General features: G+C 46.0%; 1 protein-coding gene across 6 annotated transcripts in view; it reads right to left on the reverse strand.

Annotated features, from left to right (window-relative positions):
* FANCA (FA complementation group A) overlaps positions 1 to 16,472 on the reverse strand; it is a 3,206,914-nt gene that overhangs the window by 1,919,138 nt on the left and 1,271,304 nt on the right. For all 6 annotated transcript variants that reach the window (XM_069646037.1, XM_069646039.1, XM_069646038.1 and 3 more), the window contains one exon: positions 3,396 to 3,455. In XM_069646037.1, coding sequence (XP_069502138.1) covers positions 3,396 to 3,455 — 60 coding nt within the window. The remainder of the gene's footprint in view (positions 1 to 3,395; positions 3,456 to 16,472) is intronic.

The following is a 16,472-nucleotide window of genomic DNA, read 5'->3' on the forward strand; positions in this document are numbered from 1 at the left end:
GTCTCGAGAGTTTCTTAAAAAGGATAGGTGGATGGCACAGTTCTAACAGCCTTGTACACTTTAGCTTGCTGGTTCAATTCAACAGTTCAGGCTTGGGCTCAAGCTTTTACCAGTCTAATCAATTCTTTAGGTATCGTCCGCCTTACCACAAATACACAGTTCCGCTCTTGGCTTTCACTTTGGCACTATTCAGCACAGACTTATCTCCGCCAGGCTCTTATCTCCTTTTTACTGTCAAAGACTTTCAAAACTGCAAGGATTTTACGTGGACCTTTGCAGGACCACTTCGACCTCCTTTTCAACAATCTTCACAACACCAATGCTCATTGATACTTGCTGTTTTACTATTGCCCTATTGCCCTCTTGGCCTCTTTCAATGTTCATATGCAAACCCAATACTACTTGTACGAGTAGCTTGACTTTTGCCCTTTTGGCAATTTTCAAAGTTCATATAAATAGATTTTTACTCAATCAAGTATTGTTCAGTATTGCGGTTACTTTCTTGCCTTCGTGTCCTGTTTTTCATAACTCGGAACATTTCACAGAGACTTTTGAATGTGTGATTCCGCTTCGTAGGACCACTCTGTTACTTTGTATAATCTTCTCAGTCATTCAATCATTGTTCACTTCACTATGTGTTTTTATCGGCACACACACAACTTTCAACTCCTGTTATATGCCTCTTTTGCTCTTAGCACACACCAGGCTTTTGTTTGCCTTTGATAACTCACTGGTCGTGTTAATTGGGCTTCTGTCTTCAATACTTTTCTCATAACAGCCAAGGCCGTGACCAACGCCTCCTCTGCTCCCCCCCAACTCCGTCATTCACACGGGAGGGTAGCTGGCTGCGTAGAAGTACTTTGAGGGTTTTTCTTTTCCGCTCACTCGCCTTCGGACGTGGAACGCTTACAGCTTCCCGAAAGGATGGAATTCTCGCCTGACTGCATCTCATTCTCTGCCGCAACAGATCAGGGCCTTGGTCTTCCAACTTCCATAGTCTGGTTCGCATCAGCCCGTAAAGAGCTGATCCTTTTTGCATCTAGCCTCGCTCAGAGTGTGCCTGTGCGGGCCACCTTTTATCATGACAGGGAGTCTTAACAAGTGGGAGGTGTATGTCATTTGGACTACGTGCTTGACTGTGCCTGATCTCATTAGAGGGACAGAGCCATTGCGAGTCTGCAGAGGTAATCCCTCCTGGCCTCATTCCTCATCTTCCTCTGCTCAGTAGTGTTGTAAATTTGAAGTGGGGAGGAAATATGGGAGTTGTAGTTTCCCATAAAATAAGCAGGGATAGGGGTTAGAAGGGGTTAGTGAAAAAGGGGGATACCATGTCTAACCATAAGGTGCTTCACCCCCACTCCCGGGATCCCCAGGGCCTAGGCTGTGAAACACCCTCTAGTTTTTCACATACCCATGAAACAATACCAGCCCAATTTTGGTGTATCATCACTTGAATGGTTCTCTCGTTCAAATATAGGGCGTTTGCCCCTCTCTCAAGTTTGTTCACCTTTACTCTGTTTTTTCTCTTTCTGTCCCTTTAAGATGTATTTTCAGCGACACTTTAGTGGATTTAGCTTCTTCACATACTTCACTTCGCTCACTCGTGGCATAGCTTTTATATTTATTAGCTTCTTCACATATTTGTTTACTGATAGCTAATTCGAAGCAGCGCACACTTTCAGGAAACCCGGTAACCCTGTCTGCTTCCCTGGGTATACGGGGTGCTCCAAGTGTCTCTCGCGCCTCTCTGCTTCTGATCTCGTCGGATTGTGGGCTCAGCGTGCAACATGTCATCTGCTGTGCCTCTGCCGTTCCGGTCTTTGGTTTCTCCTGCCTTTCCATCCCAGGCAGTGCGTTCTCTGCACTCCGGTTCCTTCTCCTGCTGAGCGGTTAGCTTCGGAAAGTTTCCCACAGCATTTTTTCCCCCCAACGCTCCAGCGGTTGCTCGTGCAGGTTACCACTCAGCTCAGCGTCTCCAGCTCTCTCTCATTGGTTTCGGCTGTGCGGGTTTTAAATCTCCCAGTGTGATAAAAGAGTTTCAAAGACTAGACCGCAGCATAGGCTTCCCGGGCCTTAGTGATCTTTACTGGTCTTTGGCAAATTCCTTGTCTCAGTAGTTGATGGATGATTCTTTGTGTGCTGTTGAGGAAGCTGGTATAGGATTCTTTCAGGAATAATCATAACTGGTCCCTACCTCTTCCTCGTCTCAGTAATTAATGTATTGCCTGAGGGTTGGAAGAAACATCCCTAAAGGGGAATGTGGGATATGTGCATTTCTCCCCAGGTGGTCCCCCGTCATATAGCCGCCCCCCGGGTCTGGATCAGGTAGCGGCTGCCGTCCCGACCACATGGGGAGAGGGTACCTCAGGGAAAGAAGTGATGATAATATCAGATTCATCACACCGTACATTGAAATAAGTGAACAAGTTTAGAGTTCAACCTGATTTTCAGTCAAAGAAAAGCTGGCGAGCATAAGCTCTGCTGGAAAAATCCATGCTCCGTCACACCCAAAATGTAACCATGCTCAATTGTGACATCACTGCATGATGGAATACTTGTGCAATCTGGCTACATTAAAGTGGCAGCTGCTTTTTGCTCTGTTAATTTAAAACTGCCCATCAATTTCCTTGTTCTTTTTCATATGGCGCAAAAAGCAATTCTAGCTCTGTGGAAATGGAGCATGAATGTGCCACATAGGCATTTTGTACATATCTTCTAGTTTGTTTTGAAGCTTAAACATAACTTATTTAACTAAAAATGTATTCAGAGTCTCAAGCCCATCGGCAGAACTATTCAGTGTTTATGAATATTAATGAAGATCCAATGATGAAACACAACTACACCCAGAACCTGCTGAGGGGTCCATTCATGGCAAGAAGTCTGATTATTTGACAATATAATGCACTTCAAGTAATATATTTTGCAGGGTAAACACGTATACACTTGCTACTTCTGAGCCAACCTTGAAGTACAACTCTTCTAAAAGAGCCAGGTGACACATGTTATATGTTTTATGTTTGCACTGTCTTTTACTGATGTTATGTACCCACTTTTCCTTTCCATACTCCTCTTTACTTCTTGATATATTAAAGCGGCATATAAGTTGAATGGGGGGCCTACAAAATAACTAAAACATTAATAAACTCTACTTCCAACAACTATGTGTTTCCACAAAGGCTATCATTGGATATCCTTCCTAGGGAAGATTTCTGCACACAATGTTTCTGAGAGTAGCTAACACCATCATATTGCAGGTACAGAGACATTGTAAAACACAGGGTAAAGTGCATTAGGAAAGAGACAATCATCATGAAACAATACACCACTTAGCCCAACAATAGAAGTTCACTGAATGTAAAATTGGTTTGATACCATATCAGATTTGATAGGCATACCTGGGAGCTGTCGGCCACTGATGATAAATCTTCATAAAGTCCCATGTCTTCAATAGAAACCTTAACAGGGAACATGACGCAAAGAGAAAAATATTATACATCTGATTTACGGAATGTAGCAGGCTTGTTTATTTAAAACTGTTATGACACAAGATTCAACTGCCATATGAGGAGTCAAGTAATTTTTGTCAAAAACTGAGATTCCTGCATCTTTGGCATGAAATATATGCAGTGCTTTGGGGAAGACACAGGGTAGGGAATACCAAAGTTGAGAGGTGTGTGGATGTAAGGGTAGGTAAGAAAAAATTACTCAACTCAGGTAATGTTCTTTCGGATAGATGTTCCTCCCAGAGATTCCTCACCTTAGATATATCCTTCTTTCTGCAGATGATTGCAGAATTTATTTTTGTCAGCAGGGGTGCTGTGCGATGTCGGCATCTAGGTCCCTCGACTCACTCCTTTGTCGGTGCGGGCGGGACATCACCGCCAGTATATACAGCTCGCACCATGCTTCGTGACCTCAGTTCCCATTGTTTCTTCCTTGTGCTCAGAGCATTGGGGAATTAATAAGTCTGATCATTTGAGAGTGAGCACTATCGGAGGGGGAAGTTTGGGAGGGTGATGAGGACTCTATGGGAGGAACATCTACCTAAAGAACAAATTACTTACCCCTGGTAATGCTGTTTTTCTGATGGATGTTCCTCCCACAGATTCTGCACCTTGGATCTATTCTGCGGCAACAGCAACACTATGGAAAATGTTCGCCACTTGAGGGCCCTGTGCGGCTCTGGTGTGGAGAACCCCTCAACCGTCCTCAGCATCAGGAATGGACGCAACATCAAAATAAATAGCCAGCAATGTGCCCGTTTTCAAATTTTTTCCCTATGCTCAGCTCCGTTGGGTAATTGTGTTTTGTATTCCTTGAAAAGAAAAAGGACTAGAAGCATACACTGCCAAATCTGGCGTCCTGACAGTCCAGGCAATAATGCTTAGCGAATGTGCGAAGTGATGGCCACCTCGCTGCTTGGCATATGTCTATGGTTGGGACTCCTCTTTGTAGAGCGGAGGAAGCCTCTTCTCCTCTAATGGAGTGTGCTCTTAATCCTTCCAGGACTGTTTTGTCTGCTATGTTATCGCATTCTGAAATGGCTAATCCAATACACATGGATATAGTTTGCTACGTTACTACTTTTTCCACCCTAGGGACAGCATGACTAAGAACAGATGATCTTCCGGTCTGAAGGTCTTTGTCCTGGCTATGTTGAAACATCGAGCCCTCTTAGGGTCTAATCTGTGTAACCTCTAAAAGATGGTAAATACATGTTTGCCTTCTGTGAAATTTCATCCCTTCCTTGTAGAGGAAGGACAGAAACTCTTAGGGTCACCTTCTCCCTAACAAAGATAGTGAGAAGTGATTTGTATGGAAGAGCTTGAAGCTCTCTCATCTCCATGCCAATGCGATGGCAACAAGAATTGTTGCCTTCCAGGAAAGAAGCCTGAGTGGCCAAGAGTGCATTGGTTCAAACAGTGTGCCCATCAAAAATGTTAGCAATAAGTGCATTGGTTCGAACAGTGTGCCCATCAAAAATGTTAGCACTAAGTTTAAGTCCCACAGTGGCACCACAAAGGGTGTCAGCAAGGGGTAAAATATTTACCACTCCATTAAGGAAATGCATGATCGGAGGCACAGTAAATTAAAAGCCTTGGTCTGGTGTTCTCTTAAAGATGGGTATTGCTGCCAGGAACCCTTGGCCGTGGCCACCTGAAGTCCTTGTTTCGCAATATGCAATAGAAAAGGGAGTACTGCAGCAATGTCACAAGGTAAAGGATCAAAATTCTCAGCACCAGCTGCGAAAATGTCTTTCATCGGCCGCAGTACAGAACTCCAATTGCTGGTCTACTTGACTAAAGTGACACCACCATGACGTCTTCCGAGAGGTTCCAATCCCTGTATTCCAATATTTCAGTACCCATGCGTGGCGATTGAGGGTGCGGATATTCGGGTGAAGGATCAGACCACCCTCTTGGGAGAGCAGATATACCCTCTTTGGAAGATGACAAGGGCAGCAGATTGCCAACTCCAGAAGGTCTGGGTACTATGTTCCACTGCTATATGCTGGGAATGCATATAGCAGTGGAAAGTCCCAGTCCCCTACAAATGTTTCCACCAGTGCTCTTCTCAGGGCAAATTCCCTGGAGCAGAACAACTCACTTCCTGTGTAAGGCCTTCCTGGCATAGCGCCCATTCGTGGATACCGATCCCTCCCTGCTCAGGGTGTCCGCCGTTGGGTCTCCAGATGAATCAGAGATAAGGAGATTTGTCATTGCAACACCCAAAACAGTTCAATTGCCTCTTTGCACATTGGTAATTGCATTATACCTCCTCTCTTGTTGAGGTTGTGCATGGCCACTGTGTTGTCCATCATGATTCGGACTGTTTTCCCCTGTATCAAGAGCAAAAAGAACATCAGAGCCAGTCTGATCCACCTCAACTCCAAAAGGTTTCTGTAGAGAAGGAGCTAAGTACCCCCATCTCAATTACTTTGCCCATATTACCTATCTGCTGGACACCAGAATGCGACACACGTACAAAGCCCTTTGAACTACAGATACCAAGGAGAATCTGGGAAGCAAGGTTCCCCCATTGAGACAACCATACCCGCATATGAGACAGTATGATGGCTGTCCAAGTGATAGTCTGGAAGACAGTAGGACAAATTGAAGAAACAAAGAGAAAAAATGACGTCATACAAATGTAAAGCTGCCGTATATAGAGAAGAGCTGCAGAAACCAGTGGATGTAGACAATTCTATAAGACATCAAGAAAGTATCGAGATGAATGATATCTTTGGATCAAGATGAAGAAACGTATGCTACAAAAATGATGAAGATATCAAGCAATTTCACACGTGCAAATATGCAAAGAAACGCAAGCAGATGAAGTATTCTTGAGGCTAGCTTTATGGCAAATAGAGTGCAGCATGCGCCAACATGTACTATATATATATATATGTATATATATCAGAATCAGTAGAAGATGGATGTTCCCACTACGTATGATAGCAGTGATGAGCAAAAGAAGAAAGGCCGATTTTTCATTTTGTCGCAGTCAGAAAAGCAAGTGAAGTACAGGCGAAAAACTCAAGAAGTCAAGGCCTCATCAGACTGGTGTGAGCTGATAATGGATACAAATCGTGAGAAAGAACAAAGCTTCCTGTTCAGAAGGCATGTCCGAGAACAAGAAGACATCAGGGGTCTATTGGAAAATAGCATTTTAATACACTGAAAGCTCATTTTCGTGATCTTTAGTCACGTGGGGAGAAGTCGGGCAAGCATGACGGTCACACCTACGCACGAGGGCAAAGTGTACCTTCACTCCTCTGAATTCTTCAGTAGCATGGAGCATTTTCAAGGATGAGTTCAAAGCCCTAATTGACAGCAGACCACTGAGGTGATGATGGATGGTCATGCTAATTGGTGGGAAGCTATAGTTAAGACTAGCTTATCTGCACCTGGACGCTCAGCCTGTGTGCTGCTAGACGTAGGTTGGGAGGGTACTGACGGAGGTTAGAAAGTAACCAAAGATAGGGGACCGCCTGATCAAGGGTCCTATAGTTGTGTAGCCAATTAGATGTCATATATTTAGTGACGTTCATAGTGACATATTTTAGGGAAAGGCTTAGTTGCCCCACCTGATAAGAAGCAAATCACTTTATTTCACTGCCCAAACGAGTATGGATCGTATACATAGATGATCCGTTTAGACCCCATCACATTCACCCCTAGGTTTTTAAGTATTGCCACGTAGGATGACGTTTGTGATATGCAGGTTAAGGTAATTAATGACGAATATTTACTATAAAAGTGTGATTTTTTTTTTAATGAATTGCTTTCAGATCGTAACGAGAGATGTCTGCTGATGTCCGTTGTACTCCCTGTTTTAGATAATTGATATTAAAATAGTTATCCTTTTGCCAACTATCCGAGTTGTTTTGATGATTGATGTTTGAATAAAATTATGCATCCACATCTATCTCAAGGGTATTCCTATCTCATCTTAAAGGGCTGGAAGGTCCAGTTCATTTCCAAAATGTTTATGTGGCTCCTGCTGGGGTACACAGTCCGCTCACAGCGAGTTTGTTCAGGTGTACGCCCCAGCCCTTTAGAGGTGCATCTGTCCCGATGGTCACTTCCAGCCAAGGTTGCCAAAATGGTTCTTGTGCCATCAAGTTCTCCTTTCTGGACCAACACAGGAGGTCCTGTGATACCCTAATTGAGATCTGTTGAAGATCCGTCATATTGCCCAAGAACTGTGACCACTGAGATCTGAGAGCCACTAAAGTGAACTGATCCCCAGTTTGGCTACTGGGACCAGAGAGATGCAGGATGCCATGAGGCCCAGCAACCACAGAATATCCAGGGCCGACAAAGTGTGGGCGTTCTGGAATGAGACCATCTGCTGGATTTTGGAATACAGGTGATCCCGGCTCGTTCCTGAGAGCAGGCTCAGATTAGCCAGTCATCCAAGTAAGGAAAGTATGTGAACCCTAAGGCTATTCTCCCATGTGGATCCCGAGAATCCTCTATTCAGATGGCCTGGGGAGGGCCATCGTTTTTGGATCTCAACTCTGGGGGTGGACAAGCGAGGGAGGATCATCTGGATAGGCGAGTCTGGGGTTGTACCCATGGGGGTACCCCAAGCGAGACGCGGTCTATCCAAGGGACAGCAGGAGAGGAGGAAAAACGTCCCAGAGGGCTTAATGGGATATGCCCCTGATCCAAAGGGAAGACGAAAGAGGTACAAGTACATGAAACTGGATAAGAAGGAAGATCAAAAAAGACAGACATGGTATTAACATTAATATCCCTTTATGTCCCACTAACCTGACTCACACCCTGATACAGCCCTATATAACCTGCATTTCTCTATCTTTAACACTTCCAACCTCGACACCCTTAAACGCAGGTGTAGGGTGCCTGAAAGGAAGTGGAGGGCATCAGGCGCACTCCCTGACAAACTGGTCTGCTTCCTGCTCCAAAAGCAATACAGACTCTCTTGTCCTCACTAAGAAGAGCGTCCACCTCCAAGCCTGCATCTCTGCGGCATGTAACAACTCGGCCAAACTCTTTACAATCTGCAAGGAAATGGCCAATCCTGCTGCAGTCTCTGCCTCTCCTGTTCCCTCCCAGGCCCTCTGCACGGCCTTGGCTTCTCATTTCATCACTAAAACTCAGGACATCCTGTCCACCCTCTCTTCCTCTAACTCTTCCTCCTCCTCTACTCCTAGCCTGCCTGCGGCCGACTCCCCTCCTCGCTTCCCTTGTTCACCCCAGACAATGTTTCTAGACAATTCCGATCTATGAAAGCCTTGTCAAAGCAGGTTCTCCCCTGCTCATCCAGAACCATCACGACCACATTGCAGAAATTGGCCAAGGCTGGAGCAAGGGTGTCAATCACTCCTTTGCCACTGGAACCTTCCACTCCCCCCTTAAGCACTCCCTTGTGCACCCCCTTCTAAAGAAGCAATCTGCCGATCCTTCCTCTCTGTCTATTGTCCGATCTCCATCACTCCACTCCCTGGGCAAACTCTTGGAAAAGCTGGCCATCTCCAAGCTTAATCTGCACACTGAATTTGTTGGCTGTCTCCATGACCACCAGTCTGGCTTCAGAGCTGCCAGAAGCACAGAAACTGCTCTCCTGAACACCCGCGAAGACCTGCTCTCTAACCTGGACTCTAACCTTCCTTCTGTCCTCATGCTCCTCGATTTTTCTTCTGCTTTTGATACGGTCAACCATACAATCCTGCTCAATCGCCTCCGTGATAACCTGGGTATCACTGTACAGGCACTGGCCTGACTGACCTCCTTTCTCACTGACCGACCCTCCCAGGTCCAAGTGGGGTCCTTCCTCTCTTCTATCTCTCTCTCTACTTGTGGTGTTCCCCAAGGGTCTAACCTTTCTCCCTGGCTTTTCAACCACTACCTGGCCTCTCTTGTCCACTGCATCGCTACTTTCTGCTCCAACTTTCAGTGTAATGTGGATGACACCCAGCTCTCTTTCAGGCTCCCCTCAGCCGCCTCTTCCCCTGCTCTCATACCAGACTGGCTGGCCGCAATTCAGGAATGGCATGCCACTAATGATTTCTGCCATAATGCCAGTAAAACTGAGATCCTCCTCATGACAACAACAGCTTCCTCCTTTCCTCTCTCTGGCCGCCCACTCTGGACCCTCCTCCTTCTCCTACCTATGAGGCTAAGAATCTTGCTGTCATCTTCGATTCCACCCTCTACTTCTCTCCTGACGTCTCCAAGAAGTCAAACTACTAGCTGCACCTCCTCAGAGGTATTCTTCCTTTCCTCACTTTGAGCTCAGCAGAACAAACAGTCCTAAAGAAATTACTGGGCCTACCCAAATCAGCTCCAGCTAACCAAATGTATTTAGAAGTGGGACGAAGCCCAAAACGAGAGGTTTATTTTAGACCTGCCCTCTTTTGGCTAAGGATCTAGTCAGTCCCTGAGCTTAATACCGACCAAAAAGGAATAACCCATGTATTTGACTCAGTGAGTAGTAGATCCCTCCCGTGGGCAGGTCAAGTAAAAGACTCATTGGATTTTTTGGGGTTGATAAACTTATGGCACAGCCCACATTGCATAACAGAGGGACATATAGCACTGCTAATAATAAAGTAAGACAATTTATTGAAACTGAATTAGTTGCCAATGCTAGTAATTCTACAGGGGGAATCTTATATCTGGTAAGCAAGACGGATTGGGGTATCAAAACATACCCTGATATGGTAAGGCCATCTAGTGCATGTAAACTGTATGTTAAGCTCAGAGTCTGCAAATTACCTCTGGCGAATGTCACTAAGAAATGGTCTATGAACGGTAATGGTGCCTGTCCCTTTTGCTTATGAGCAGAAGAAACCCGGACACATTTTCTGTTTTTTTGCAAAGCCTATAGTGCGCTTAGGCACAGATTTTTAGTCCCATTGTTAATTCCAAGTTGTATGACAACAACAGTAGATGCACAAAGGTACCTCAAAAAATGTGATATGATCACAATGGTGTATTGTGCATCTACCTTTCTCAAGTGCGCTTGGTGGATAAGAGCAAAAAACAAAGAATGCGCACTAATGGTCTGATTTTTATCTGTGTACGTATTTTATTTTTTAACATCATTGTGTTTATTGGATATACGTAGTTTTAATTGGAACTTTGGTTATGCTATATTTTATGATGTGGTGATCCTTTCTTACTTCTGTATTTTGTAAAATTTGTAAGGCAGGATGACATTGTTTCGAATAAAAGCCTGCTGAACTGAACTTTCCTCACTTTCCCCCAGAAGCTCTCCAGAGCTCTGGTCCTCTCTAGGCTGGAACACCTACAAAAGCCTTGTTATAAATCTGCCTGCCTCTATTCCCCGACCTCTACAACCTATCCAGAACAGGACTGCGAGACTTGTCCTTGGCCTCAAACCCGGGGATCATATATCACCAGCTCTGAAATCTCTTCACTGGCTCCCTGTGGTGGCAAGGATCAAGTTCAAGACCCTTCACATCTTCCACAAGGCTTTCTGGGCCCTGGGACCGCACTACTTCCAACTCTCTCTTCCTAAACATCTCCCTTCTCGGGCTCTCCACTCATCCACTTCTAACTCTCGGAGGGTCAGACATTTTTCCAAGCAGAGAGTTGGGGGCAGATCTCTCTCTTCGGCTGGGGACTCCCCCTGGAACAGCCTCGTTGCCTCTCTCAAACTTGAGCAGAACCACCTCCGGTTCCGGAAGCAACTCAAGCCCTTCTTTTTCGCTTCTGCTTTCTTTCTTCCTCTTCCATGCTGATGTCCCGACTGCTCCATGCACTGGTTACCTGGCTACCCTCTGAACTCGGGCCCAGGCTGCACCTATTTTGTACCTGCACTTACCCTCTGACCCCCACCCGCCCCCGGCACTTCTCCCCTTCCACTTTCACAGCACTTGTGCGATCTGCATGACACAAGGCCTAGTAAGATCGCTGTTTTGTCCTCCCTCCGTTTCCCCCTCCTTGTCTTGTCGTGCCTAGAAACACTTGTGTACAGGCGTGTTATAAATGCCATATCACAACCCAGACTTGTGCTGGCAGAACAGGATGTCAGGGGTAAGGAGGAATCTACCACAAAAAGAAGCCCCCCCATTGAGTAAACACAAGACTAGGGGATTCCCCTCTCGCCTCTGTCAATCATACAATAATGTTATAGTACATAGACCTACCCTCCAATCCCATTCCATCTCCCTCGTCCCCGTATTAGTTGCATCTTTCCCTCCCCATTTATAACAAAGATCAATGAGGACTACCCATAGGAAAAACATTGGGAAGACAGAGCCTACTACTATAACCTACCACTAGGCTGACCCACTAATAGAGTCAGGCAAGGTCAGGCACTTTATCCCAACTGTGCACACCACTTGACTCTTCCCTACACTATAAAAGGTGGAGTTCTGTCAGAAGCAGCGAACGAGCTGGGGAGGCTGTCCAGTCCAGAGAAGCCAAGGAGTGAGCTTGGGATGCTGTCCGGACCAGAGAGAAGCCAAGGAGCAGAGAGCAGCAGGAGCTGAAGCCTGGATGAGAGCAGCGTGCCGGGATGCTGGCCCGGTGTTTGTGAGGGGCTTGAGCTTGACTACGAACCGTGCCTCCAAGGAGCTGGAGTGACGCAGCCTGCATCCTGCTGCCGACATCTGGCAAAGTGCTCATTCCGTTGGGACCTGTGCGGATCCCAATGGTGTCTGAGAAGCAGCTGGTGAGACCCTGACCTCAACCCGGCACATCCAGAGGAAGACTGCCTGTCGATTCTGCCCAGTGAGTTTTGTTAAAGTCAGAAAGAGAAACTCAGAAGCATGTGCTTGACTGGAGCATGAGAAAGGCACAGTTTGCAAAGCGTCACGGAACGGAAAGAGAGTAAGCATAAGTAGTACAGAAACCGTAAGAAATAACGGAAATAGGGAAAACAGAAAGAAGGAAAAGGCGCTAGCGGCACTGAAGGAAGTAAAGCAGAGTAAAGGCATGTGAAGTGGGCAAGAGGCACAACAAAGAAGCGGACAGGTGCAAGTGCGCTCGATAACAAAAGGAAAGTGTGCAAGAGGCACGATACGAGGACAAGGAACCAAAGGAAGGTGCAAGTGTGTACGGTGGAGGAAAGGGAAACAAAAGAAAGCAAGGAATAAGGAGAGGAAAGACCAGAGTGGTCGCACTTGGGAGGGGCAAAGAGCCCAGCATTCTCAAAAGTCTCCGATACTACCCCATGTAAGAACTGTACAGTGAAAAGGTACATTCTGACTAGGAGAACTTTGTTTACAGATGAAAGGGGCCTAAGCTTGGGGAAGGGTACACTGAGAGGCCTAACAAGAGTTGCGCAAGAGACACTTTTGAACTGTGTAAAGAGAGACCTACACTTGGTGTAGGGAACCCTCAGAGGCCTGACCAGAACTGTGTATTTTTTAGTTTGGAATTGGTTGAGTCTGAGCTTGGGGAAGGGAACCTAAGGGACCCAAGGATATTGTGAACTTGGTTGATTTGCTGCAAGAGCCCTGCGTGGAAGGTTCTAAGGGCTCCCCTTTTGAATTGAACTATCTTGCACTTGCAGAACTACACCCATTGGTAAGACTATCAGAAACCAGCTGTGATTTACAATTCCTTTTCTTTGAACCACTATTCCTTTCCTTTTAAAAGACTTCCTAACACATTGTTGTAAAGAGTGAGGGCAATAATACATTTAGACACAGACAGATTATTATTTTGGACTTTCAGACATAGACAGCCCTTGGAAACATCAATTAAGGGAACCATCCCTTTAGAGTTAGGGACGGTTAGGCATTACACCAACCCAGGAATCTTAGTAAAGAAGGTTTTGAAACTGACATATTTGAGTATGTGTCTCTCTTGATACCATGCCTGTCTCACATAAGGTATGAATTCCCTCCCTTCTTAGACTGCCTGCCACCACTAACAACAGCTTGATGAAGATGCTTGGGGCAGAGGTAAGCCCAAATGGCAGTACCTTAAATTGGTAGCGTGCACAGCCGATCATGAACCTATGGTACTTCCTGTGCTTGGGGTGTATCAGCAAATGGAAGCATCCTTAAGATCCAATGACCACAGCCATTCCTAAATCTCTAGAGCCTGGAGGATCTCAGAGGGTTAACATCAGGTCGAGGATGGGTTGCAGACCTCTGTCCTTTTAGGCATTGGAAAGTAGAGGGGGCCCCATATTTTGTCTTGCAGTAGAGCCGTAGTAACCAAAAGACTTCGGTCTTCCAGGATGATGAGCCAGGTTGCGTTGTTTGCTGCAGAATTGTGGCACTGCCTTAGAGTACTGTCGCTTTTCAAGGCTGTCATCAGCTTTGGAGCCAAAAAGACCATGCCCATTGAAAGGCATATCCAGCAACCTGGCTTGTACTTCTGGTGCAAATCCAGATTTCCTTATTCGTGAAAAACACCTAAACACTGAGCCGGTGCGCACTGCCCTGCATAGGAAATCCAAGGTGTCTAAGCCAGACGGTAGTGCCTGGCACATTGCTTCCATTCCATCTGAGAAAATCTCTGGGAAACCATCTCTCTTTTCCCCTCCAGGATATCCTCTGCAGCCTGTTCAATGTTTTGGGGTGGGGAATGAAGCAGAAAATAAAGTGTCAATTTGGTAACCAATTGGAATTAGAGTACCTATGGTACTTCCTGTGCTTGGGGTGTATCAGCAAATGGAAGCATCCTTAAGATCCAATGACCACAGCCATTCCTAAATCTCTAGAGCCTGGAGGATCTCAGAGGGTTAACATCAGGTCGAGGATGGGTTGCAGACCTCTGTCCTTTTAGGCATTGGAAAGTAGAGGGGGCCCCATATTTTGTCTTGCAGTAGAGCCGTAGTAACCAAAAGACTTCGGTCTTCCAGGATGATGAGCCAGGTTGCGTTGTTTGCTGCAGAATTGTGGCACTGCCTTAGAGTACTGTCGCTTTTCAAGGCTGTCATCAGCTTTGGAGCCAAAAAGACCATGCCCATTGAAAGGCATATCCAGCAACCTGGCTTGTACATCTGGTGCAAATCCAGATTTCCTTATTCGTGAAAAACACCTAAACACTGAGCCGGTGCGCACTGCCCTGCATAGGAAATCCAAGGTGTCTAAGCCAGATGGTAGTGCCTGGCACATTGCTTCCATTCCATCTGAGAAAATCTCTGGGAAACCATCTCTCTTTTCCCCTCCAGGATATCCTCTGCAGCCTGTTCAATGTTTTGGGGTGGGGAATGAAGCAGAAAATAAAGTGTCAATTTGGTAACCAATTGGAATTAGAGTTGTTTTTCTTTTTTTCTTCTTCTTGTCATCTGCATACAGAAGCATGACAACAGACCGCAGATAAGACTCATGAACTTCCAAGCGGGGTAAGCTGAAAGGGCGATGAACAATCTGTGGGAAATGAATCCATAGAAAGAATCTTTCTGGCAAGTAATTTCTCCTTCGATGGATTGCATTCTCCCACAGATTCTTAGGCTTGATGGACTCCCAAAGTTGCGACCATGCTGGTGGAAGGATGGAAATCACACCAACAAACTTGAGAAAAAGACCACAACTCTTCCGGATGAGTGGACCCTAAAGTCTGGAGGCACCTCCTTGCCTGCGTTGTGATAGCACTCTGAGATGCATAACACTATCCATCGGGAGATGGTCTGTTTTGTAACAGCCCTCCCCAGTCTGGATTGATAAAAAATGCAATGAACAGTTGATCATCCTTTCTGAAGGAGCCAGTTCTGTCCAGATACAAACTCAGTGCCCTCTTAGGATCCAGTCTCTTCTTATCCTCGGGTGGGTGAGGTGGAGGGAAGAATGCCAGACAATATATACTCTGGCTCAGGTGGAATTCTGACACCACTTTTCGGTAAAAGCTTCAGGCGGACCTTCAGGGACACCTCTCTGTAAAACCTCAGACCCGTTTTACGGACGTGATCGCCACCAAAAAAGCAGTCTTCAAGGTAAGAAGTCTGATGAAAGTAGAATTTAAATGCTTAGATGGAGCTGCCGTTAAAAAGGCTAGAACCATGTTCAAATCCTAATCAGGCACTACGAAAGGTGAAAAAGGAAAATAATGAAGAAGGCCTTTAATGAACTGGGCCACTACTGGAATGGTAAAAAACAAAGCCACCCCTGCCATCAGTTTGGTAAAAACACTGGGTCCCGAACTGAAGCCAAAATGGAGCACGTTGAGCTGGTAAATGGCATCCCCAATGACGAACCTCAGGAATCTCCTCTGCTTCTGTGGATAGGCACGTGGAAATAGGTGGCTTGAAGCCCAGTGACAACGGGCAGTCTTTGAGCTTTAGAGCCTGGAGAATCTCCCTCAATGTCACCATCCTGAACCAATACTTTCACAGGAACTTGTTTAAGGCCCTGCGGTCCAGGATGGGACAGAGTCCTTGCCCTTTCTTGGACACCAGGAGGTACCGAGAAGACCAGGCCGAGGCCTTTGCTGCGTGTGGTACCTCCTCCACTGCTATTTGCAACAGAAGGACTTGCAGTTCCTCCTGAAGTTCTTGTTCTGGCTGTTAAGTGGGCGGTGGGGGTCTGTCTGGGGGTCATTTTACGAATGGCAGGCAGTAGCCTAAATCGACCAATTGTAAGACCTAGGCATCGGAAGTGATCCCCTTTCTATTTGTCCAATAACCCGGAAAATATCCCTTCAACCAGAGAAACATGGAGGAGATCTCAAAGAGGTTTCTGATAGACAGGTGCCATTGACATGACAGCAGGAGTCATCTACCTTGACGCTGCTCTGCCTTTTCCTGGCCGTGGGAACATATGCTCTCCTTGCTGGACCTGGGGAAGCTGCGCTATTCTAGCAAAGGTCGAATACAGTCTAAACCCTCATTCCCTCGATCCGAAAGCAAAGTTCTGCTTCACATGACTCTGTTGCACAGCTAGCCCTATTTACGTTGCTGTGAAATCTGTAATCTTTTAGCGATTTATCGGCTTTATGGCCAAACAAATACTCCCTGTTGAAGGTCAGGTCCAGAGCTTTTCTTTGACATTCGGGAAAACCCCTAGCTCCTAAGGTAAG

The sequence above is a fragment of the Ambystoma mexicanum genome, chromosome 2p, assembly GCF_040938575.1.
Source record: "Ambystoma mexicanum isolate Mex_15411 chromosome 2p, UKY_AmexF1_1, whole genome shotgun sequence".
NCBI classification, from domain to species: Eukaryota; Metazoa; Chordata; class Amphibia; order Caudata; family Ambystomatidae; genus Ambystoma; species Ambystoma mexicanum.